The 25,542-nt window shown below is 51.6% G+C and overlaps 1 protein-coding gene and 1 long non-coding RNA gene across 4 annotated transcripts in view; both read right to left on the reverse strand.

Annotated features, from left to right (window-relative positions):
- PBX1 (PBX homeobox 1) overlaps positions 1–17,161 on the reverse strand; it is a 153,983-nt gene extending 136,822 nt beyond the window's left edge. The window contains exons 1-3 of one of the 3 annotated variants that reach the window (XM_016148543.2): positions 16,777–17,161; positions 16,343–16,598; positions 13,031–13,104 (exon numbers count right to left, since the gene is read on the reverse strand). In XM_016148543.2, coding sequence (XP_016004029.2) covers positions 13,031–13,104; positions 16,343–16,533 — 265 coding nt within the window. In that variant the 5' untranslated portion in view covers positions 16,534–16,598; positions 16,777–17,161. Of the gene's footprint in view, positions 1–13,030; positions 13,105–16,342 lie in introns of all 3 variants that reach the window. The other 2 variants (XM_036234713.1, XM_036234712.1) reach the window with 2 other exon arrangements.
- LOC118612862 lies at positions 1,011–8,598 on the reverse strand. Its single transcript, XR_004955187.1, has 2 exons — positions 6,922–8,598; positions 1,011–6,158 (listed from the first exon to the last, which is right to left on the reverse strand). It is a non-coding gene; the product is annotated as an uncharacterized LOC118612862 (long non-coding RNA).
- Positions 17,162–25,542: the final 8,381 nt, after the last annotated feature.

Raw genomic sequence — 25,542 nt, forward strand, 5'->3', positions numbered from 1 at the left:
TAATGAGGGGATCAGACAGCAAACCGATAGTTACGCTAAAAGCTGGTGCGTGCTGGGGGAGGCTCTGCCGAAGGGGCTACGGGGAAGCATGAAGCCTGATGTTTTGCTCGCCACCGTTGCTCAGACACCGTGCAGAACGGCATCTATATCGTCACTTAGCACTGTGTTATCTGAACTACGGAGAAACTCTGCACGGGGCCCAGAATGAGAAAAAAAATCCGCTTCCCCTAAATAACTGATTTGGTTCCAATTTTAAATGTTTTGAAATTTGAAACTAATCCTGTTTCCCTTTTCACTTTTGCTACTAGGAAGCGGAGTCGAATCTGTAGCTGACCTCTACAAGGTCTGGAATGATCAAGATCCCGGACTAGTTTGATCCAAGAGTTAAGTAGCTATTTCCTTATCAGTAAAGATCAGGAAGAAAAGTTTCTCTCCTAATTTCCCCATTTATTTAGTAAATCTCTTTGTATCATTTGTATCTTTCAGTAAACTGTCTGAATTGCACTTTGAAATGAGATGACACCAACACTCTTGTCCCCGCCTGGGCCCAGAGCGCTCCGCCTCCAGATCCCTGCACAGGCTGAACACACGGGGGAGGGGGCAGGCATGACCGTCCCCAGCGCCTGCTCCCCTTCCTGGGTGGACCGCCACTGCGGACAGATGATGGCATGTGCGTTCCAGGCGCCGGGGGGCCCTCCGGGGCTGGCCTGTCCCAGGAACGGGGCCGACCAGCTCCTACCCCAGTCTGATCCAGAGAGATGAGCGGCGATTTCCTTACCAGCAGGACGGCAGGGCCGACCACGGCGAGAAGGCCGTCCCAGGCAGCCCGGAACCCCTACGAGGCCGCAGGTCCGAGGGCACGAGGCCTCAGCGTCAAGGTAGCCCGGTGTCTCCTGCCAGCCGGCGGGAGGCGGAGGAGAGGGCTGCTGGGGACGGGAGGGTGCAACTGTAAAGGATGAAGCTAACCATGAAAATTTAATTTGTTAAAATAATGACTAGAGAATGACAGATAATGCACAAATTGTCTACATGCATTTATTGAATACATAATAAATGTGTGTGAATATATATAACTAAATATGTGTACCATGATAAAAATTAATTCCGGCTTCTAGAAAGCATCTCTGCCTGTCTCCCCGTGGCAAGAACCCCAGAGCGGAGAGGTAAATTCCACACTCCCCCCAGCCTCCCTCAGGCCCCTCGGCGCGGACCACGCAGCTTAAGCCGCCCCGGTGAGCAAATGTCACCGAAGGCCTGCTCGGCGGGTGGTAAATTCCAGCCATGCCAGGGAAATGCCAACTGGTCTCAGGTCACAAGCTGGGCAAATAGCAATTTGGGGTGTGGGGCAGGCCCCGTCGAGGGGAGGAAGAGGACAAAAGAGGGAACGAGAAGGGGCAGGTGGGGAGGGGCGAAACCCTGGGTCTGAGGGTCCAGGGCAGGGAAAGACGAGGAGGCCCAGCGCGCCGGACTCAAACGCTGCGCAGGCCTCCGGCTCCCTGAGCGAGAACGGGCACCCCGCGACGCAGAGGGGCAGGCCCCGGCGCGCGCCCCGAGTGCTGACGGACACCGGTCGGCCTGACCTTCCAGCTACGGGCCTGGCCCTTAGGAACGCAGCGCTGTCACGCGCACGGGCTCGGGGAGCAGGCGGGCGGTCATGTGACAAGGAGCATGGTGCGGCTGCTGGGCTGTAAGCTCCTCGCGGTTAGGCCAGGCCTTGCGCCCCGGGGTCCCTCATTAGGCCTCAGCGCAGAAGGTCCCCGAACACTAGCTAGCGTGGCGAACGGGCAGAAACAGAACACAAACTCTGCGACCTCGCCACGGCCTCCGGAGATGAGAACGAACACGTCTGACTGCTGCGAAGCCGACCCGCCCGGCGCAGGGCGTCGTTTTGAGGTTCCCTTATCCAGCCTGTGGGGCGTGAGAGCTGTCCCAGAACGGCGCGTGTTCAGAAACATGTAGTCACACTTACTTAAAAACAATCGAGCTTCTATAATAGAGGGTGACATTCAGGAGGTGACGTTAGAGGTGAGGAGACACGTTCCAGCGGGATCGTGACAAGACGGCCGCCCCCGCAGACCCCTGCCCGGGGAGAGCGGCCAGGGAGCTGCCTCTGCCTCTGTGAACCCACAGCGGTCATTACCGTGACAGCCCACCCGACACCCTAGAAAGCAGGGGGGCGGGGGGGTGCACTAGATGAGTGGGGGCGGGGGAAGGGTCCATCATTGTTGTTCTCTATTATCCCCGCCGGCCTCACAGTCGCTACTCCTACACGTCTGCTACATCTGTAACAGTCAGAAGTGACACAGTAGCATGCGGACACTCAGCCTACATGCAGGGCCTTCCCTCCCCTCCCCCCCGAGGCACTGGGACGAGAAACTCATCCTGTGAGACTAATAAAAGGCCTGATTCTTCAGCTGGTGGATCACGGGCTGGGCTGGTGGAAATTCACGGAGAGAATTAATTCATAGATTTTCGAAGTAATGAGGGAATTCAACCTTTGTGACTCCCAGCTCTCCCACGCTCACTCAGCAGGAAGTTTCTGGAGGCTCTCTGGTCCGCCTGGCCTTGGCCCTGCGGGCTGTGCTGAGCACTAATAGGAAAGCACAAGACTCCATTTAAGAAAAATAATCACACACCAAGCCCGTCTTTCCTGGTGGAACTTTCTAAGAAGGAAAATAAAGTGATCCGGCTTGGGCCGGAGCTTGATGACAGCCCCTTCCTGCCGGGGCTCCAGCAGGCCCTGTGGGGGAGGGGACACAGCGCCGTGTGTGGGGTGGGAGGGGGCAAGCTACCCGAATGCGTCTGTGTTCCCAGCCGTGCAGCAACAAGGCAGCCTGAGGCCCGTTCAGACTCCCGGGAGACACGAGCGCCACGTAAGGCCCCGGGCGAGTCTAAGGCCCAAACCTGCGAGTGCCGCAGGAACTAGGCTGAGTGTAACGAAAGCCCCGTCAGCGCGGCGAGATCAGGGCTGTCTGGCCTAAAGCCGGGGGGCGAGGTGCTCGCAGCAAGGGCGGGGGGTTGAGGGGGAACGCGGGGTTCCAGCGGGGACTCCGGACCTGTGCCCGGCTCACTCATCACAGCCGAACTCGGGCAGGAGCGTCTGCTGCACAGACAGACAGACGGCGCAGGCCCGCACAGCGCGGGCCACATAGGGACGCGGCAGGCGCGCCCAGGGGCACCCCGTGTCCCCCACGCACGGTCCCCTCCCAGTGCCCAGAGATCAGCCTGGGGGGGGGGGTGCTGGCTGGGAGCCACCGAGGCAGACGCCCAGCCTGTGTGCGCGCTCTGGGACGGGGGCTCTGGCTGCACCCCCTCTCCGCACTGACGACGCACTCTCAGGGCAGCGGCCCAGGCCTCTGCGAGGCCGGCTATTGGTCCCCAGCAAGACCCCCGCGTCCACTGTGGCCGCCGCAGCACCGCGCTGCGGCCCGTCGGCGGCCTGTGGTCGGGGTGCCGGGCCGCGGCCCCGGTCTCTCAGCTCTGCAGCCTCCTTCCTCCACAGGCCCTGGGGCTCCTCCCAGACGCCCCGCCTCGCGCCTTGCCCCCTTCCCCGCGTTCCCGCTCTCCCTCTCGGCCTCAGGAGGAGGTGCTTCAGCTTATTCCTCCATCCGCACCCCCGGGGCTGCTGTGCACCTGGGGCGGAGGCGGCTCCCCGAGGGGGCCTTCGCCCTCGCTGGGCACCCACAGGTCTTCGCGGCTGTGAGGGGCTTCCTGTGCGGGGCCGAGGATGAGGGCGGACGGTGACTGCAAGGAGGCTCCTCCAAGGCCTCGGCGGGTGTCGCCTCACCTAAAGCCCTCAGGAAATGGCTGGCTCTGGGCCCCGAGGCGCAGGCCACTAGGCACGTGGTCCTGCGAGCAGCGGGCAGAGCGAACCTGTCTCAGCGTGACCAATGCAGAATTTCCTCTCGCACTCACTGGGCCACGCTCTCCTAAGGAAAGTCACACATCGTCCTGAACATCCCCACGTTAAGCTTCCCGAAGCCCGACGGACAGGTAGGTGGGAAACACGTTACTTTCAGCATTTCGGCAGAGGCAAATGGTGAACAAGTCAACTCTTCTCAACTCCAAGTTAAAAGCCAAAGCCGAGACTCCTGACCTCCCGGGCAGCGCCATCTGAATTTGCAGGGGTGTGCACTGCACTCCCAATCCTGCACCCCAAGTCTCGGTGTTTTCCAAGAGCAATTTCCAGTCTATAATCCAACAGCTACACGTGGACAGTGCGCAGAAGAACCGCCGTTTGCATCGTGCCACGTCAGCGAGGCGGGCTGGGCTGCGGCGGGCCGCGGGCCCTGCCATGCGGTGCCGAGTGCGTCAAGGGAAGTCACTGACGTGCGCCCTTTCAGTCCGCCTTCTCCCAGCCGACGCGCTGACGGAGGCCACCGCGACACCACCAGAACCAGTTTGACGTGACTGTCAGGAGAGGCGGAAGGAGTCGCGGGACAGATCAGTACTGCCCTAACGCGCGCTCCACCCTTCTACCCTCCTGTGAGTCAGGGCTTGGCAAGGACCATGCCGGGGCACGTGACCCACGAATGCAGGGACATCGGGGCTCTGCAGAGTGGCCCGTTCCATGGGTGTGGAAACCTGAGACCAAGAGCTAAATGGCATTCTCAAAAATGATAGGTGACCTCGGAGGCGGTGGTTGTTAGGCGCCAGCGATCCTGACCCGGGGCCCAGCAAACTCTGGTCACACCCTGGAGTCCCCTGAACTTGCTCCTTTGTTTCCGGCTGCAGAAAACAAGGTGGCTCTTCCACCACGCATGCCATTTCGGGTTGTGTTAAGAAGAAGGAAACGGCACAGAGCGAGGAGTCAGGGAGAGAAGGAAGGAGACGCGAGAAGGCAGCCGAGGCCCCAGGCGGGCTCCCCCTCCCCGAGGGCGGCCCCCCTCCCCCAGGGCGGCCCCAGACACGCCTGGGGGGCACGGCTGTCCATCGGGAACGTTCCACTGTCATCGCCACAGAACTTCCAGGTCCCGTCCGAGTGGCGAACAACCACGTGTCTTCCTTAGAGGGAAAAACCAAGCTAAAAAAAGAGCAGGGCAAACATTTCCGCCAGAACGTGCTCCGCGGCGGGCCTCGGCCCATGCAGCTGCTGAGCACTCGCCGTGTGGCTGGGCCAAGCCAGAGACAGGCCGCAAAAGCACGGACTTCCAAGTCTTAGTCCCCAAAACAATAAAACATCTCGCTAATTTTTGTGTCAATCACATGCTGAAATATTTCAGATATATTTGGATTTAAATAAAATGTATTACAATTATTTTCAGCTGTTTCGTTTTGCATTTGTCAAGATGGGTTACGAAAACATTTGCAGCATGAAATTTAAAATGACGCGTGTTGACCGGTCCTCCCAGGCCCGAAGGAGACGCGGCACCGCTGGGATAGCTTCGGCCCGAGACTGTCCCTCCCGGGCAGACAGCCATTTAGAGCGTCCAGGAGCCGGCGTGGGACGTGTTCGCTGGGCCTCGGACACTCGGGCAGCGCCCGAGCAGACGGAGCCGGACTAGGCTAAGGAGAGGGGCGGTCAGCGCTCTGCTCTGTGGGGCGGCTTCAGGACGTCAGCAGCAGCTGCCGGGTTTTGAGCACACTCGACGGCTACGTGCCTCGTGTTCTCGGCCGGGGGAGCCCTCCCGGCCACCCTACGTAGCAGCATTACCTGCACTGTCCAGATGAGGAAACTGAAGCTCTGCTAAACCGAATACCTTGCTCATGTCACACGACCAGCTAGGATTTGAATCCAGGCTGCTTTTCCTCAAAGTCTGTGCTAACTGTCCTAACTGTCCCCTGAGGAAACTTCACCTAAAATGCCACAGTAGAAATTCGTTCTTTTGACTTATTTTTTTTTTCCTTTTCAAAATGCAAATAGCTCTGAGAGGTTTCACAGAGCCCCTCATCACGCACACTTAAAGGCAAATAAATTTCTCAGAATTTTTTTTTCATACAGCAGGCACTGATTAAAGGCAAAAAAGTGGAGTCGAGGTTTGAATATGGAGGACAAGGGAGGCCGCTGTTTGGAGAACGGGAGTACCAGAAAGAAAAATCAGTGTTGTCACAGCACGGCGTAAGAATTCACCTGTGACGGCCACTCTGGAAAACAGTCTGGCAGTCAGTTCCTCAAAACGCTGAACGCAGAGTTAGCGGATAATCCGGCAATTCTCCTCCTGGGTAGACAACCAGAAAAACAAAACCACGTCCGTGCAAAACTTGTGTGCAAGTGTCCATAGCAACACCAACCCACGGAAACGACCTAATGTCCATCACTGATTAAGAGACGGCCTGCGGCCCACCCGGGCAGTGGCGTGGAATACTCCTCCTCCGTGAAAAGGAGCGGCGCGGCGGGCCCCGAAGGCGCTGCGCTGAGTGAAAGGGGCCAGCGACAGGCTGCGGAGTCCGTCCCCGTGAAAACGCCCAGCATGAGCCGATCCACGGTGACAGAGGGCGGCGGCCGCTGAGGCCGCGCCCGGGGAGAGGCGCGCACTGACCGGTAGTGGCGGCTGGTTCGGGGGTGATGAGAATATTCTAAATTTAGATGTGGTGATGACTGCAATTTTGTGAATATACTCAAACCATCGAACTGTACACCTTCAATGGATGGATTCTATGGTATATGGACTATCTTTCAAGAAAGCAATTTAAAAAAAAACCTGCTATGTATCAAGGCTGACATTATGACAAAGATGACATTTTTCCTAAATAAGGAGCACACTAGGAGGACAGGAAGAGGTCGGGTTGCCCTAAACTCACTCTTCCTGCTTCGAAACTTTATGAGTTGAATGGATGTGCCCATGTGTTTTCAGAAGGAAATTATTTTTAACCAGGATTACATAACACCTCCAGTTGCTGAAGCTAAGAAAACACCATCGCTAATACATGCGATTCTGGCTTTTCAGGGGGCGGCCGTCCAGTGTGTGGACAATTACGAACCTTTGTCTTTGCTCTCACGAGTTTTTTCTCTCTCTTCTTCCAAACTCGTCCCAGCCTTTTGGCCAAAGACAGCTAATTCTCACTTTAAGAGAATGGCAAGGGAAACAAAAGAAAGCAAATCTTAAATGCAGCAATTTTGGTCTCTTTTCAGCATAGAATCGCAGTCTTGGAATTGGCTTGGTCTTTAGGGACCATCTGGTGTGAGCCTCTCTTTTTTCATGCAAGAAAACAGGGCCAGAAATAATAAAAGCTAACATTATTGACTGTTTACTCGGTGCCAGGCACTATAACTTACATGTATTACCTCATTCGATCCTAACGACCCTCCAGGATAGAAACCATTATCTCCATTTTCCCGATGAGGAAAGTGAGGCGGGCAGAGTTTGAGTAGCTAGCTTGGTCGAGGTCACAGAGCTAACAAGTCGGAGGCGTGTGACGCAAGGCCAGACGGTCCGGCTTCTGAGTCCAAAGTCCCTAGCCATTACTACTATAGTTTCTCCCAAAATTACTGGAGCAATTTCCCTATCATCTTGTAACTATTTCCTGGTAGGTCCGGAACTGATACAGCTGTGAGGCCCCCGCCCGGCACCCACGTGATGACAAAAGGGTCAGAGGGAGTCGTAGCTAGAACTATGACCTACACCAAAAAGGCTAAACTTTTCTACCGTTGCAATCCCACTATCTGCCGATAACAGAGAGGCTGGCACGGGGCCGCCCAAGGTTAGACCATCCAGGGGTCACGCCTGACCTTACTCTGCCATAAAGGGAGAGAGATTTTCTAGGCTTCTGACAGTCTGTACCTGCACTTTTTTTTCCCCTGAAAATCACTCTGCCAAGTTTTGAGAAATGACATCTCAAAGACGCAGATGGGGCACAAGACGGGCCGAGACGTCCCCTGAGGAGACATCACTGACCGGCCGCTACTCGATTGCAGACGAGGAGATGTGGTTTTTTTGGCCCGAAAGAGTTAAAACAACGACTTCCTACGAGATGGAATAGGATATGAGTCCTGAGATAATTTATTATGGGAACGACAGCATCTTTTATTTATACAGCACAGAGAGTGCAGAACACTTTGCAAACAACTCATTAATCCACCGCTTATTTTATTTATCAGTCACCACATTCCTCAGGCCTTGCCACAGCACCTCGGAGGTGCGGCCAGATGATGCCAGTCCCCCAACCCGGGCCAAAGCGGCGATGTAAACGGACGGAGTGCTCCAGGGTCACGTGAAAATGAGTAGCAGCTGGACCTGGAAAACCACCTCTATCGTGTGGCGTTTTGGGTGAATTTTTTAACATAAAAAGGAAAGAGGATCACGGTGTTTACATCCACTTCCCAGGCTGAAAGCCTAACAGCGGCCATCTCGCAGGGCTTTGAGACCAAAGTTCAGGGCACATCCCCTCAAAGCGCGCACACACACTATGTCGCAGAAGGAGCGGGGTTATGCTTTACACCAAAGGTAAAATGCCTTCCTACTTAAATGTGTTTAATGTCTAAGTTCTGGGTTGCTTGCTTGTTTGGGGGCATTTTTTCTAATTTTGCCAACGGCAACAACCAGAAGGTCATGTATGAGAGCATAACGCTGGGACCGAAGTGCGTGGCAAGGCCCGGCACCAGCGGCAAGCTAGATAAATACAGGAGCAGGAACGCCTCCCACTGGGAACCCCCTCCCCACTCCTCCCGGCCCCCAACACCCCGCACTGAGAGGTCAGGAGTCTCTCCCCGCACTCCACTCTCGCGCACCCCCTTCCAGCCCCCCGAGTTTAACCAGAATCCCTCTCGCTTCCAGCCCTCACAGGCACCCTTACTGTTAGAGGAAATGACACCAAATTCCCCAAACCATGTTCCAGCAGGTTTGACCCAGCTGCCCTCGGCACCCTGTTCCCGACCTCTTGGAGGCCAGAATTTGTCTAAAAACAGATCACACGAGGGGCGCCGCTCGTCCTAAGCTCGCACCGCGTGTCCTCAGGCCACAGTGCATATCCGGGCCACAGCAAACGGCACACAGGACAGCGTCCGGTGAAGCTGAGGCTTCCCTGCGTTGGGTCTGCCCCCCTTTTCCCTCTCTCAGCACCCCCAGGGAAAACAAAACCGAACGAATACTTGAATTCTCTCATCAGCAAGAAAAAGGTTTCGCATTCGCCCGCTACAGAAGAACTTCCATGAAAAGTCAGTCCTGCGGCTTACACTCCAAAGGAATCTAACCCGAGGCGGCTCGAAAGTATCTCAAGTGATTTCAGCCTTGTTCTCTGCTCAAGGCCGAACACCAGCAGAATCATTCCCCTGCCACGAACAGCTTCCTGACACGTGCCCCCACCTACAGATAAAGCACACACATGTGCGCGTGTGCACACGCGCACACGCGCATCGTTCTCGAACGCTGTAAGGAGAGGAGCAGACACCCCGTAAGGTAATTGCTGTATTAAAAAGAAGTGGCGGGCGAGAATAATAAGGGAGGTGTCAAAAGTGAAATACAGTAGTAGACTTAAAAAAAAAAAGACTGCGGCTCTGCGATGGGGGTGTTAATTGAACACAGAGGAAAAAAAAAACAGAGAACAAAAGGGTGTTAAGGGAGCAAGAAATAATTTTTTAACCTCCTTCAGTGATTTGATTTAACTTCAGTGCAGATAATGCACAGAAGGAAATTGGCTGAAAAGTGCCATATATAGCTATTATGTTCTAAAATTAAAAACTATTCACAACAATTACAGCTATTCATTGCCACCTATAAATATTCTCCTCAGTAAATGGCACCGATATATTTTTTTTTGCGTTTTCCTGATTTTTAAACCTGCATGATTTTTGACACAGAAAAAAAATATACCAAAAAGAGTTTTAAAAGCTAGTCGAGGTCTTTTTAAGAAATGCAACGCGTCTGACTTTTCTCCTTCTCTTCCATCCCACCGACCCCACCACCGCCACGTGTACACACGTGTAAAACACGGCCTGCTGCTAACGCGCCGGGAGACAAGGAACGACGCCTCAAAAAACAAAGAAAATGAGACCGTGAACGGGCTAAAGCCCTGCGCTACACCTCTGCGCTCCCAGAAGGAGCGGCAGATAAAAGCCCCTTCAAAACACACATCGCCGCAGCTCCACTCGGGCTTTTCCTGCTGTTGTGTGAGATTTGCTGGCCGAGCATTTTGCAGGCTTTCTTTCTTCTTACTATTTATTAAAATGCAAAAAGGTATCGAAATAAAAACTTACCCACACTCTGAAGGGAGACACACATGGGTTCTTCTACTTATTTTTTTTTTAAGCCCCATGGTAATTTCTGACTTAAATACCTGTCAATCAACTGTAACTGTAGCCCAAGCTGCCTACTCTGGGTGCTGTGCGCCTGTTTCTTTAAAGTTTCAAAATGCTGGTAAGACAACCTTAGCTGGTCTTCCTACTTATTTCTGAGTCTCCCATCTGAAATCATGAACAAAAGCAAAAACAGCAAATGACCGCAATGCCCACGCTGCCGTCAGCGCTGCCCGCCTCACGGAGACCCAGGTGAGCCGAGCGCGAGAGAACTTCTGACACAAACAAAGCCACCCGGACCGGCGGCCTCCACAGGGACGGGGGACGCAGGCTCGGAAATGCGCCTGCCGAGCAGAGGGGCTGGGGAGTGCGTGCACGGCGCGGGAGTGCGTGCGGCCTGACCGTCCCCGCGGTGCCGCCGGCTCTGCACCGACAGTGACAAAGCTCGCGTGGCTTCACGCTGTGTGTCCCGGGACAGCCCCGCACGGGGAGGTGCTGGGCCGGCCCAGCGGCTGCGGGCAGCGGAGCTGCGCACTTGGAGGCTCCTTCCGCCACCCCACGCCTTCTCCTGCCTTTAGCCCAGGACCACGACATTCCGGAGAGGGTCCTTCCCTCCCTCAAGCCTTCCCATGCAGGAGTTGAAGAACGGAGGGAGGTGGGCCGTTTTTTTTTCCTTCTTTTTTTTCTTTAACTTTCCCCCGTGGGTGTCCCCTCAGCCCGAAACTGTGTGTGTGTGTGTGTGCGCGCGCGCGCGTGCACACATACACGCGTGTGCAATTCCCCTTCGACACTAGAGCAGTGATCCTCCTCATCTTCAACTTAAAGTACTTGACAAAGTATTTCTTTAATATATTATTCTAGAAACAACACATAAAACTTTAATTTAGATTTTTTTCATCTCCAAATATTACTCTGTCATTAAATGACAGAAATCGAAAAACAAAACAGCCACTCCAACAATAAATTGCACTTTCAGAGCGCTACTTTGTCTAAAACGACTGCTTCCTACCATCTCGGCTTGGCCGACATAGGAACGCACTCTCTACCGCACCCCGGGACCAAGCCTCCAGTCACCCCGCCACGTTGATCTACTGCCTCAGTAGCTTTCAATTAGAAGACTGGAATTAAACACTTCAGTCACCACATACAGCTAAGTGCTCTGACGGACTTCCTCTCAAAATCCGATGAAGCGTCCTCAAACACAGAGTCCTGTCTGCCTGGGCCATCGAATTTGTCTTTGCACCTCGATCTTACATTTTATGAATCAAGATCAGCAGGACACGTGCTACATTAGAAACAAATTTCAACAAACCTAATATTCAAAGTAAATAAGCATCAACATCAAAAAAGAAAATGAGAAGGAAGAAAAACAGGAGAGAAGAAAAAAAATATATATATGCACTTGGGGTTCCTGCTCTGGACTAATAGAGAAAAAAAAAAGTGTGACAAACTGAAAAAGCGCTTTTGGTATGTATATGCACAGACCGCACATTCGTCCGAAGGTGCCTCGCGGCTGAAATCACGCACTCAGCAGCTCCGCGCTGCGGCGGGCGGGGCTGGGCACCTGGGACGCACCGGGCCTGCGCGTCCTGTGCAGGTGCTTTGTCTGGGGCGCTGTGCACAGCGCGAGGCGCATCCAGCAAAGGAGCTGCCCACGGATTTCACTTACGATTCAAGGCCCGAGTAATTACACAGCCCATCAACGGTCACGTCTTGAAACTATTTATTTTCTAAGAGAAACGCGGAGAACTCTCAGACAGAAAGCCACCCTGCGTGCCCCCCCTTGACGTGTAACTATCAATGTATATCAACCGGGCATGCAATCATATTTATTGTCACTTTCATTCATGTCATGCCCTTGCTTCTATGGTTTAGATATGAATTATTGACTGTTACGCTCCTTGTTGTAAAAAATAAATAAATAAATCGGCTGTCAGGTGCTCGGCGCGGCTCGGCCGCTGGCGGCGGGTCGGGGCCGGCAGAGGCTCGGCTGTCTGCGGCTGCCCCTCGCGCCTCATCCGCACGCCCTGGCTTCCCGCTGCCCGTCCAGCTCCCTCGTGTTAGGAGACGGAGATTCACCCACTTCGGGAAATTAAAGATTAAAATAAACAAACGCGAGGATGTGCAAAACGCCCCTTCCGGAGCATCTGCTGTTTAAGAACACCTCTGATTGATGACTGCTATTTTTTAATTGTTGCTTTAAAATTTAAACGCCCCCCGGGGACGTGGTGTAAGTGTGTCAGTCCATGATATGAGGTCTAGAAAGTAGAAAAACAACCGAAAGGGTGATCTCGTGGCATCACGTTCTCCTGAACCCGTCGGTTCTCCCGGCCGTGAGAGCGCAGGCCCCCCACACCCACTGCCCGGCGCCGCACGGCGCTCCCCACGGCTCCCCACGGCTCCCCACGACGGTGTCCACAACACTGCCGAGAACCCCTGCTCTGCGGTTCCACGTAATTACAGGGCAAAAAGGAAAGGGAACTTTAAACAACTCCCCCTAAACGAGCGTTCTAAATGTGGACCAAATTTATTCCTTCAGGAAATGCACTTTTACTTTCATATTTTCCCCAAAAGGCACATCATTCTACACATTTCCCTCCGGAACCTCTACGTTAGCCTCAGTTTCAAAAAGGCCAGAAACAGAGTTAAGGAAAATAAACCAGGAACGCTTGATAACTGCCCAAGAAACTTGCTGCTCCTTCCACAGGAAGCAGGCCACAGGACACCCCACTGGATCATGCGATCAGTCTTCAGAGTCCTTCTGTTCTGCAATTTTAATATTTAAATAATGGGTTCCTGATTGCTGGTTAAGTGAATCAATTGGCCAAAGAAAATGCTTAGTGCCAGAATCTGTCCTACCTGTTTTTTCTTTGATTTCGCACAGCACATTAAACAAGGCCGGCTTCATTCTGTGGCAGTTTAAAGCATGTTTTCTGCAAGAAAGAAACAACATCATCATAGCTTAGGTGCACTTTCAAGCTCAAACTGCTAATACTGCACGGAGGGGGCAGGGGGGCTGAACATGTAGCCAAAATGATGTGCCGGGCATAACTCTGTGGCATGCTTCAATTGTTTCATGACTTAATACACAGAGCCCCAATGCAGAAAAAGAAATAGTGTTAATCAGCAGGGAGAGAGTAGGCATTTAACAACAGAACAGAACTAACCTAAATTATGCCCATTTAGGCCGAGCTAGGTTTTTTTTTTAAGTACTTTAATCAAAATGAAATTCTTAAAACAATAATCCTGCCCAGGGAACGCGGGCGGCACAGCCCCGCGCACGGGCCACCAGCTCCTGTGACCTGTGCTCCCACCAGCACCGCCTGGCAGCGGCCTGCCTCTCGGTCTGTGTGTGTGTTTTCAAATTTAATTCCTCCATGTGTTCGAATTCATTCTGCAGATTCCCCCGTATTCTCATAAACACAAGATGCTTGAAAGGTCTTCTGAGCAGAACTGTCAATTTATAAAATTTCAGTCCCCGAGTTAAAGAGTATGGAAATGCATTGCCAGGGGGCAAACATGCCCATGTGGGGAGTAAATTCATTTCTCTGTGTTCACATTAGGCCTCGTGTGCACATACCGCTTATTTGCAGGTGTTGAAATTCAATTATTTACAATTAGGACCTTGCACCCACTGGGGAAAAAAATAAATACAATTCTGCCTCTTAGATTAGTGATTTACCTGGTTCTTGTGTGTGTCTGCGTTCAGAGTGCACTTGAGGAACAAAACAATACCTTTCCCTTTATTTTACTGTGGAAGCACTTAGCAGAAGGATATTGTTTTGGAAACAAAATCCTGATCGTATCAGCTATTAGTTAAGGGAATTCTGTGTACTAACTAAAATTAATGTGTAAAGATAAATGAAAGCCCCTGGCACTCAAGGTGCATGCAATTCTTTTTAAATCCCTTTGAAAGTTAAAAAAAAAAAAATTGACACCCATTTCCATAAAGAACAGAAACAAGAAGCAGGCTCTATACACTGCACAGCAGAGGAGTAATAAGCTCAAAATTCAGGAGTATCAAAACAAATATACAGTGTATCTAAAATACTAACAGTTTACTTTGTAAATAATAAATGTATCTTTCGAAGGTGTGACTAGGGGAAAGGAAAAACAAATACAGTTCTTGCTGAAGAGAGTTACATTGTTAAACCAAAAAGAAAGCTTAGCGGGGGTTTTAGGTTAAAAAAAAAAAAAAAAGGTGGAAATGATTTTAATGTATCAAAGATTTCTCTTGAGGCCTTTTAAAATAGTTTTTATTAATTGTATTCTTATATACAGGCCCAAATGCAAAAGAAAAAAGAAAAAAAGAAAAAGAAAAAGAAAGAAAAAGAAAACAAAAACAAAAACAAAAGAAAATCCCACATGGATTTACAGAAATATTGCATTTCCAAAGTGCACGAATGGGGTTAGAGAGCAAGAACAGGAATTTCCCTGTCCCTAAGTGTGTCTCCTCTCTCGGCAGCTAGGCCAGTAAGCGGGGGGGGGGGACCCGCCAGCCACGGTCGTCCTCAGTTTTATAAAAAGGAGCGGACTGAACGTCAGAAGAGCGGTGCCTCTCCAGTCCTCCCAGCCCCTTCCACTTCACGGACTTCCTATTAAAGCAGTTTATTGATGTGTCTGAGTTTATTTTTCTGGAACAATGTAATAGAGAAATCTGCTCCAATTCAAAAAGAGGTTGCCAGTGGGAAATCTCGCCTTGACATACTTACTAGTTTTTTTTTTCCCAAAAAAAAAATAAAATAAAATTCAAAAACGACACTGGTTAATTTTGGAAAACTTTTTCCTATTTTAAAAAAATTGGGACCATCCCAGTCTCCGAACAGTTCCAAGTTTTCGAGGACCCGTAAACCTCGGCACGTTTGGGTTTCCATGCTGCGTGTGCTTGCCGCTTAAATAAGAGTGTGATTCACAACATCCATTTTTTAACTGTTTCTTCTCATTTCTCAATTCAAATTCCTATTTCCCTGAGACAAAAATACATATATAATCATGTCTTCTCCATGTGACTAAGTCATTTTGTAGTACAGACATTGTGGATATATTTAAGACTACTTCTGAGATTTCACAAAACTGGGCAACTGCAAACTCAAACGTGATTGTAAAATTCTGCCTTTCGAGATGGGCCTGGGGCAAGCTGTTAGGGGTTTGCCACTGCCTCTGTTTTATTTTGAAAGAGAATTTACTGTAAAATCCTAGAGGGGAGAACTTTACAGCTGGTGATGGATTAGTTGAGAAGCTACACGGCTTATTTATTATGTTTTTTTTAATGAAGACCGTCCTCTAGTATTGAAATACATAAAATTCACCCATGCTTTCATTTCCACGTAGCTGCATTCTAAGTGGCCCCGAAAGGAGCGAGGGGAAAAGAGCACGCTGGATTTTTGTCCCCCCACCCTTTTTAAAGGACCACACAGTCTGTGCCATGGAAGGTTACCAAACCAACTCAAATTAAGGGACAATAAAGTTAGAGTAAATATCCCACTCTCTTAAAACTAACAAATATGTCTACAGTGAAATTATCTCTTCTACTTTCCATCAGCCTTTTTTGGAAAGAGAATTAAATGAATACAAAATATTTTCTAGATAGTTGACAACCATGGACAAAGAATTACCTTGGTTTTTAAGGGGGAAGAAAAGGGAAAAGACGAAAATTAATTCTGAAGGGGTATATCAAGAAAGAAAATCAGAAGTCTCTGCTTTCGGTAAGGGGTCGACTAAATTTGCAAAGTGTTCTTGGAACATTTTATTTCGTAATGTCACGGGGTCCCTCACAGAGAAGACATGGACTGCTGTTCAAAACTTGACAATTCTGCTCTCTCTGACACTTTTTTACAGCAGTAAAAAGTGCCGAGGGCCGCTTTTGGATCAGTTGGCAGTATTTTCTGCGTGCCTGAGTGTTTGTGTGGACATACGTGAATGCCTCCATACACACACACACGCACACACACAATATAAGCACACAGCCACCTCACGGCAGGGGCGATTACACTTCAGATAACAACGCTCCTTCAAATTTTACTCCTCCGCCATAGAGTTGCTCATCAAAATAGGAAAAGAACTAACATTTAAAAAAGAAAGCGCTGTGCGGATTCGGTTCCCATTGTTTCCCCTGCGAGAGGGAGAAAAACAAAAAACCCCAAGAAAGGAAAAGAAAAGGCTGTATCTCACCTGGCCTGCGCCTCGTCCAAACTCTGGTCGGTGATGGTCATGATCTGCTGTAGGATGTCCCCGATGTCCTGCTTCCTGCCGCCCTCCCCCTCGGTCCCCGCGGCCCCGTCCTGCAAGTGCTGGGACAGGCCGGGGTGCCCGGCCATGCCGACCCCCGCGTGGGCGTGCATCAGCCTGGGCTGCTCGTCCATCTCCGAGCAGCGCAGCCCGGCTCCGGGAAGCACCAGGCTTTTATCCGTCAAGCTGTCTTCAAATCCTTTTCAGGATAAACAGAGCAGGGGGGAAAGAAGACCGAAAGAAAAAAAAAAAAAAACCCTTTGCCTCTGTGCAGGGGGGTGGGAGGATGGGGAGTGGGGAGGGGTTGCGGGGTGAGGGTGGGGAGGAGGGCTGGTGGGGAAGGGTGTTGACTCCAAAAAGCAAGGAAAATAAACCACCTTCCCACTGGCCGACAAGAAATCAGAGCTGGCGTGGGTTCGCGCGGTCCGGTGTCCTCGGCGAGGCAGGAATGGGCTCCCGGCGCTTAAATCTGGGGCTTAATCCTTTCGCAAATATGCACGGATCGGGAGAAAGGAGAGCCAGGCAGCGGGATTGCAATGCAAACTTTCCCCCCGCCCCCCGCGGCCCCCACCCCCACTCCGGGCCGGAGTGATCTCAAAGGGGGTGGGCTGTGCCAGAGCCGATCCCCCGGCCGCGGCGCAGGCAGAGCACGGGCTCGCTCCTCCTCCGGCTCTGCAAACTCCAGCAGCCCCGCCAGCCTCCTGCTTTTGTTTAGCTCAGGCTCAGGACTCCAGAAACACACACAGAAAAACCACAGCCTGGCAGGAGGAGGAGGAGCTGGAGGAGAAGGAGGAGAGGGGAGGGGGTTGGCGGAGGGGGAGGGGCGGGCGAGGAGGAGGGGAGAGCAGGGGCGGGACCTGGAGCCACGCCCCCTTCCGTGATTGGCCCTTCGCGAGGACACAGGACACGCCCCCTTCCCTTGATTGGCCACGGGAGAGAAGACGGTCCCTCCTCCCCCGCTTTCCTGCCTGCGCCTCCTCCTGGGCCTCCTTGGGCTCCTCCTCACCCGGCGCCCTGTCAATCAGGGTTCAGAGGTGGGCCGGGAAGTAGGCCGAGCTAACACCCTGTCTCCGGTCCTTAAAGGTGCAATGGTTGCCCTGGGCCCTGCTCGCTGCCCACTCCCACTGTTCTTGCCTTCCTCTCCCAGGTGCCGTCCCCAAGAGAAACATGTCTACTTAAATGCAAGCCGATAAAATTCACACGAAAGACACAGACGGTGTGGGTTTCTCCCCTCCACTCCTGTTTTTCTTTTGCTGTAATGTTGCCATTTAAAACTTGATCCTTTTAAATTCCCAGACCTCGGGCAAACTATTGAGAGCAAAAGTTTGTCAGCACAGAGTAGCTGTGAAACACAATCGAGCTGTTAACATCATTAAAAATGATCCCTAATAAACAGCAAATGCAATACATTTTTTAAAATCACAGTAGAGTTAAAAGGAATGTCGAACTGTGACATTTTTGTTGTATGAAAACTAAATTATGGAGTATGAAACTAAATAATGCTGAAAAAAGAGATTAATAAATAAGTTCACCAAATGAAACGAATTCAACATATCTCTCCCTTCCCCCCTGAGGGAAATTAGTTATTTGGCTTAAATACGTAATAAAGAAATGCATTATCACAGCCTGGTTCTAGTTTTTAATATAGTCTAATAAGCATTATTAACTTGGATAAGAAGGAAACTGACATTTATTGAATGCCTACTATGCACCAAGTAATTTACATGAGTTATTTTACTTAATCCCCAAGACATCTCTATGAGTTACAGATTATTATTTCCATTTTATAGAGCGGAACTCAGAAAGGTTAAATAACTTGTCCAAGGTCCCACAGTTATTAAGTGTCAAAGCTGGAATTCACACCCACGTGTGGCTCTTTCCCAAAGCCTGGAGTTTCAGCTCTATGACCTGCCTTGATCTAACAAAAATGCGTGACTAGTGTAAAAATTAGTTATGTACTTAGTTATGTACGTATTTCTTATCTTTTTTGAAAAGAGACTTAAGGTGCTCAAAGTGATACATATGCAAACAAGATGACTCAAATTGAAAATGGGTAAGAAAGAATGAAAACAAATGAGATAGAATCAGGAAAAACACTATCAATAAACTCATAGCTCAAGTCCAATACTATTACTGCTCCAGGCAGACCATGAATTGGCCTCCCATCTTTTCATCTGGCAAGGCAAGAGGAGAAATCTGCCTGGGTACACAGGGGCAACAGCCTTAAGATAAAACAGCAAGGAAAGCCCAGGATATTTGGGGTACAACACACCCTACTGTGCAGCCAGCCCCTTCCTGGTGGCAGTGCAGCCCACGGAAACCCAGGAGCCCCCGCAGACTGCAGGGTGCCCGACCTGCGAAACGGAACGCTGCCTCGCCAGGTGCTTCGAGATCCTCAGATAAAATGTTTTTCTTTTAATCAGTCCAACCTCCTTCCAATCATTACGAAAAAGTTTGGCAAGATAAGGGGCACTTAGAAAGGATTTCGAAACAGTTCTTAACAAGCAACTTGGCACTTATTGGCATGAGGGCATGCAGTAGGAAGTAGTAATTGTAATTACGATGTCATATTACTTCATAACCACTGTTTTATTCACACACTCTTACTCGTAAACTGTTTTTTTCATCAACACTAATAAAAAGTTGAGTATAAAACTACATCCTCAAATCACACATCAATCATATGGTGTGCGAATTAGCATATTTCTTACAAGGATGAAATAATCACATCTTAAAGCATGAAAAGAAGTTAACTCGGAGCCTATAAGAAAGCAGTTTGTGAGCCAGCAATTCTAACTGAAAATCTAGTAAAAGTTCTCCAGGCAAAGTAATGGAAAAGGCACCATGCATACCGAAAGGTCACCATCACCTAGGGACATTTTAGTAGGAAAATAGGAAAGGTACACAATAGTAATGAGAGTTAGTATTTATCACGTACCTTACAATGATTACATGTTACAGTCGAAGTTCTCTGTTCAACACCACAGCCGTCTGGCCTCGATACCTACGCTTTTAATTATTACCCTATAGTGTTGCCAAAATACATTTCAATGCATAATAAATGCTGTAGAAGGAACAGTCTGCCTTAAGGATCCCGTAGAGAATGAGAAAAGGGGGCCGCCCCGTTACAGTGATGAGCAGCAGAGTCAGAGGCGCGTCTCCAGGACAGGCCAATCTGGAAGGCAGGGCGTCTCCCCAGGCAGGACGGAGAGGGCTGGAGGGGTGCCTGTGAGGTCGCAGGGCAGCAGCTTTTGAGCTCTATTTGGCAAACTTGGCAAACGCCAAGGGGCCACTGAGGAGAGCGATTTGTTTGTTTTAAGCAGAGGAGCAGAAAAGTAGGTTATAGAAAGAATGATCTGGTTGCCCAGCACAAAATCTTCTGAGAAGAGGAGACGAATAAAGAAGACGAATTAGGAAGGTGGCCGGAGGGACGCAAAGGCGAGGACGGCCAGGCGGAAGGCTTGGAAGGAAGGGCCAGCCAGGCGGCAGCCAGGTGCGTGTGGGCGGGAAGGGGGAGCGATGGCTCGCGGGCCGAGGCCGTGGCCCGAGCGGAATACCAACGGCAGCCCCGGAACCGGCTTCTTCAGCGCTGATTGCGTTTCAGACCGGGTGTATCCTGCCACTCAGTCTGAACAGTTTGACACTTTATTTTAACAATTCCCTTGTGAGGTTATAATCTCCATTTTTCCAGATGAAGAAACCAAGGTTCCGAGAAGTTGAACTCCTTGACAAAGAATGGATTTAAAAACTCCTATTTTAAATACATTACAGAGAATAAAGGAAGTTGAGGAGAAGCTACCGTAGGTGAAATAGAATAAAAATTAGAATCTTCTTCCATTTGCATTAAAGAACTTCTAAAAATAGATTCTGCGGGCCCCCCACACACGTGACTGCCATACTCGAGGGCTGTGACGGTGGGTGGAGGATGCCTTCCGGCACCTTCCACAGCTTGGCAGCGCTCGAATCCCATAGAGATTTAACAAGTACGTATTGAATGAATGACGCTGGCAACCACGCCCGCTGCATTTCTTCAGGATATCTCGATGCCACTGACTCCTGTTTTGAGGACGAGTGGTTACCGAACTTTGACCCACTAGCACAGTAACGCCCAGTCCGACAACATCCCAGCGCACACGAAGTCGCCGCGCCGTGTTCGCCTCCGCATCGGGCCTCGGTTTGCTCTGAGGGTTGTCGTTCAAACGCCACGAGGAGCCGGCTAGCAAGTACCCACTTCCTCGTCACGAGACGCGGAGCCGGGTGCAAGAACGTGCGAGGCGCCCGGCCCCTTCTCAGCAAACGTCGCGGTGGCGAGGGGACGGGCCCCTGGCATGGCCACCACCACGTGGCCCTCTGTCACCTAAGCAGACGCTCACCTATTCGTTGTCATGGTTATCTTTGATTCGGTCGTCGTCTTCTATGGGAAAAGGGGCTGTCCTCGCTCCGAGGATCGGGGCCAGGGTTCGGAACCAAAGGGCAGGGGACGCAGCTGGCGGCATCGGGTCCCCTGCCCCGGCGCTCCTGCCCTCCTCCTGCCCTCTGCCCTTGCTCTCCGTCGACGCGTCGCCCTTTTCTCGAGCCGTTCCCTTGCTCCTCCTTTTCTTCCGTCCCCTCCCAGTGTGGTCCTGTGTCCTGGCCCCACTGGGCAGCTGCGAAGCGGAGCGGCGCCCCCCAAGTCCCGCGTCGGAGCAGGGGTTCTCGCCCCGGGGCCCACCAGCGAGCTCGGGGCTTCTGCGAGCCCTCGGGGCTGGACACAGAACCTGGCGGCACGTGCGGCTTCACGCTGTTCTCAGAGCAGCGTCGGCGCCTATGTTTATCGGCATCTCAGGGGCTTTCAGGACCCGAAGAGGTAACACCCACTGCTTTGGATCGTGGAGTAAGACAAAACGGGGCAATGTGCCACCTAGGAAGACTGGGTGTTATAGCTATAAACGATTAAAAAATAAAGGATTGTAAGCTGACAAGGTCCTTGCAATCTGTGAGGTCAACCAAGGGTTGCCTCATCCCCCCCCAAAAAAATGGGGTGATGTGACATGGAGCTGGGGAGGCGACATCAAACAGGGGAAGGGGCTTTCTCTGAAGTGACATTTGGGGGTTGGCCCTGAGTGGTGAGAAGCCAGACACAGCTGGGTCCAGCAAAAGACGACTGGGAAGGCGGGGTGCGAAGGCGGGGGCGGCGTGTGCTAGGGCCTTGGGCTGGAGCTTGAGGGAAAGAAAACCAGAGAGACTTGGAGGCAATAAAGAGAAAAGGTACACGGAGACGGAGTCGGAGAGGAAAGCAGAGGCCAGACGGCAAGGGGACTTTCGGGCCGCGGTCGGGACCGTGCATTGTGTCCGCGGCGCATGGACCTGCGGCGTGCGGAGCAGGCCCCGCCTGCGCGCCATTGCGCTCACATGCTGTACGCCGGGCACGTCCCCGGCACTGGCGAAATGCCATTAGCGAGTACGTCAGGCGCAGTGCCCGCTCTCAGGGCATCGACGTTCTAATGACACACACCGAGCCGATGCTTGCAGGAAGGAGCGCACGCGGGGCACAGCGAGCTTTATAAAGAGGAAGGGGAAAGGTGTGGCGGGAAGTGGCCTGGCTGCTGTAGGCTGAGCGGCACGGAGGACATGCCGAGGAAGGCCATTCGGGCTCCGACGTGGATGGCTGGAGAAGCCGCGTGGGGCCGGGCAGGAGGGACGGCCATCGCCACGGCTCCCTGTGAGGAAGGAGTGCGCCTAGGATGTCTGAGAGACGAGAACTCAAGCCCAGTCGGCAGGAGGGGACGGCGGCACGAAATCGAGGACAGCGGGCAGGTGAGTCTTAGGTGAGCACCGGAGACGGCACTGGAGGCTTTCAAGCAGGATGCCTTAGTCTGTCCGGGAGGCTCTAACAAAATGCCACAGACTTGGGGGCTGACAAATAACAAGTTTCTTTCCCACAGTTCCGGAGCCGAAAGTCCAAGATCCAGGCTCCTGCCCCCCCTTTGGTGACCGCGTGCCTCCTGCTTCGTCTCCTCGCTGGTGGAAGGGACGCGGTGGCCTGTGGGGTCTGATGAGAGCATCGGTCTCACGCGTGAAGTCTGCACGCTCATGACCTGCACCTCCCACAGGCACCGTCCGCAAACGCCACCACGCTCGCTGGGCGTCAGGTTCCAACACAGGGGCTTCGGAGGGACGTTCAGACCGAAGCACTTGAGGGCCACATCCTCTGACCTTCGCCTCGATGCAGGCCATGGACTGCCGGAGTGGGGGTGGGAAAAGTGGGGTGGGGACGGAAAGAACATTTACGGAAGTGTCGCGGCGGCTTAGGCTGCAAACGGGGGCGCCCTGGGTAAGTGTGATCGCGCTGTCTTTTTTCGGAGGCAAAGTCAGCAGGCCTCACAGAGGTGCGGGTGTGGATGGAGGAGGAGGACGAGGACTCAGAGGCCACTCCTGGACTTGGGTGTGGCAGACGAAACCGACGGCGGTGTCGCCCGCTGGAATGAGAGGGCTCTCCTGCTGGGTAAACGGTGTCGCTCCCGTCCCACAGACGCGAAGACTAAGGCTCCGCGTACACGATCCCGAAGCACGTGAGCCGGGAGCGAGGGGCGCCCGGGTTTGCTCCGTCGTTCAGAGCAAGAACACGCGTGGCGGAGTCCAGGCGCGCCGTCGCGGGCATGTCTCAGCGTATGCGAGTGTGTGTGTGTGTGTGTGTGTGTGTGTGTGTCACAGTCATGCCGAGGAAGGTGTCGGAAGCAACGCTCCCGTCTTTTCATCCCGTCCGTTAGCCTGTCCACCTCTGAAACGGAGGGGACGCAGAGGACACTGGGGTGAACTCTGACGAGAAGTCCTGATGGAGCAACTCAGGTGCTCTTGGAACCCTACACACTTCTTTTCCCCCATGAAAGAGAGTATTTTGAGAGGGAAGAAAAGAATATACCAGAAAACCACTTGCTGCAGGAGAAAACAGGCTGGCGTCCTTCCGAAGTGACGCTTCCCTGCAGCGCCCTCAGCCCGGCCTCTCCGTCCCTGGTGCGCTCGCACGTCGGAAAGGCCGACGGAACCGGCCTGTGCGCAAACACTGTGCCCTTGGCAGCCAAAAGGAAGACGCGCCAGACTCAGCCCTAGCGCCCGCAGCACGCTCTTCCTCACCTGCACGGCACGGTTTGTCTGGGCAGCAACGCGCCCACTAGATAACCTCATTTCCCAGGCTTCCTTGCACTTGGGCATGGTCATATGTCATAATGCTGGGCGATGAGATACAAGAATAAATTTATTGGGCTGAACTTCTGGGAAAGTTATTTTTTTAGTGCTAAAAATGGACAGATGTAGCATACTCATGGCTTTTGCCCTTTCCTTTCTAATTTATTGCCTGGAACATAGACATAACATCTGGATGTAAAACAGCCATTTTTAGACCATGAGAGTAAACGGTGTTGCTGCGGGTAGTAAAAGAAGCTAGAATGGCCTAGATCCGTCATGATTTTTCTGAAAACCGTACTGGTCCAAGAAAGAGGCGAGGAGGGTGTTCACATTGCGACATTTTCTTCTCGTTTTCTTATTTCTTCTAATTAACCTGAAGGCAACTGTATCTCTTCACACACAGAGGGAACTATTTTCAGGCAGTTATGGGAAGGAATGCCCACGTTTCAGAAAGAGGTTGGACTGCAAAGACCTAGGACATTTTCTAGTTCCAAAATTCTGTGCAGTTACCTTTATTAAAAAAAAATTGCTGCATTAGAATATTTTAAAATCTAAAGTGAGTAGAATTGAATTATACAACTAATCGTCTGAACCCTTATCTTTACTTTGTATTTATATGTAGATAAAAAGTTAATTGAAATCGAATGAACTTTACATTCCTGAATTAGCACTTCCGATTCTACAGATTTCAAGGCAGCATAAAATAGTTTAGTAGACTAAATAATGATGATGAAATGATGGAAAATATTATGTTTTTCTCATTGCATCACATTTTATGAAGTCAATATCAAATACGTAAGTTAGTAGCAACGATTTTTCTTAAATCAATATTGATTACTTATGTTAGGTAAGATTGAATAATTGTTTTATCTTGACATGTCCCCAAATTACAAGGCAGCTGAAAGCGAGACATTACTTATTAAACAGAACAAAGAAGAGAGAGGGGACCCTAATCCACGATTCTGCAGCGTAACGCACATGCGCAGAGCACTGGCTGCCTCCAGCCAAGGTGGCCCCTCCTCCAGCCCAGGCCAGTGGTCAGCGCCCACGCTGTGTGAGGGAAGCTTAGTGACGATCAGAGGAGCTGAGATCGGTGTCTTTTTTCCTCTATAAAACAAGACCTGTCAAACCCTGGGGGGAGGGAAGGGCTGGAGGTTGAGTTAATCACCAATGGCCAATGACTTGATCAACTATGCACACATAACGGAGCCTCCACTAAAACCCTAAACGGCAGGGCATGGAGAATGTCCAGGTGTGTGAATGAATACTTGTTGGTGCGGGAGGGTGGCAAGCCTGGAGGGGGCGCGAGGCTCAGAGAACGCCTCGACTGATGCATCCGTGAGGCGTCTCCTTTACGATAAACCAGTAACAGTAAGTAGGGTGTCTTCGCGGTTCTGTGAGTCATTCTAGCAAATCACCAAGCCCAAGGAGGGGGCCGTGGGAGCGTCTGATTTGCAGCTGCTCGGTCAGAAGCGTGGGAGGCCTGGGGCAGGGATGGGTGTTGAAGTGGGGAAGGGGAGGTCTTGTGGAACTGAGCTGCGAACTCGTGGGGTCCGATGCCAGCCCCAGGCAGGTAGTGTCGGAATTGAATTAAGTTGTAGGACACCCAGCTGGTGTTGGAGAATGGGCTGTTGAAGGAGGAAACCTTCACGTGTTCGGCGTTCTGTGGGTGAAAAGAGATCTTGGTACTTAGGCAGCGCAGCTGAAGAAAGACGGTGATGCTCCTGAGTCAGATGCTCACAGGGGCCCTTAGACCCCGAGCCCCTCACGTGTTTCTGCTCGACTAGCATCTTGGCTCTTACTATCGCGGCAACACAAAGGCGGCCAGAGCACCGGGCCTCATGTCCGTGTTAAGGCAGAAAGAAAGGGAGTCAGCATTTCCCACTAAGGCCTGTCTCGTTTATTAGTAAGATGAAAAAGCTTTCTCGGAAACTCCAACAGGCTTCTGCTTAATATAACTGGTCAGAAGTGGCCACGTG

This window comes from Rousettus aegyptiacus, unplaced genomic scaffold (assembly GCF_014176215.1).
Source record: "Rousettus aegyptiacus isolate mRouAeg1 unplaced genomic scaffold, mRouAeg1.p scaffold_m13_p_17, whole genome shotgun sequence".
Lineage (NCBI taxonomy): Eukaryota > Metazoa > Chordata > Mammalia > Chiroptera > Pteropodidae > Rousettus > Rousettus aegyptiacus.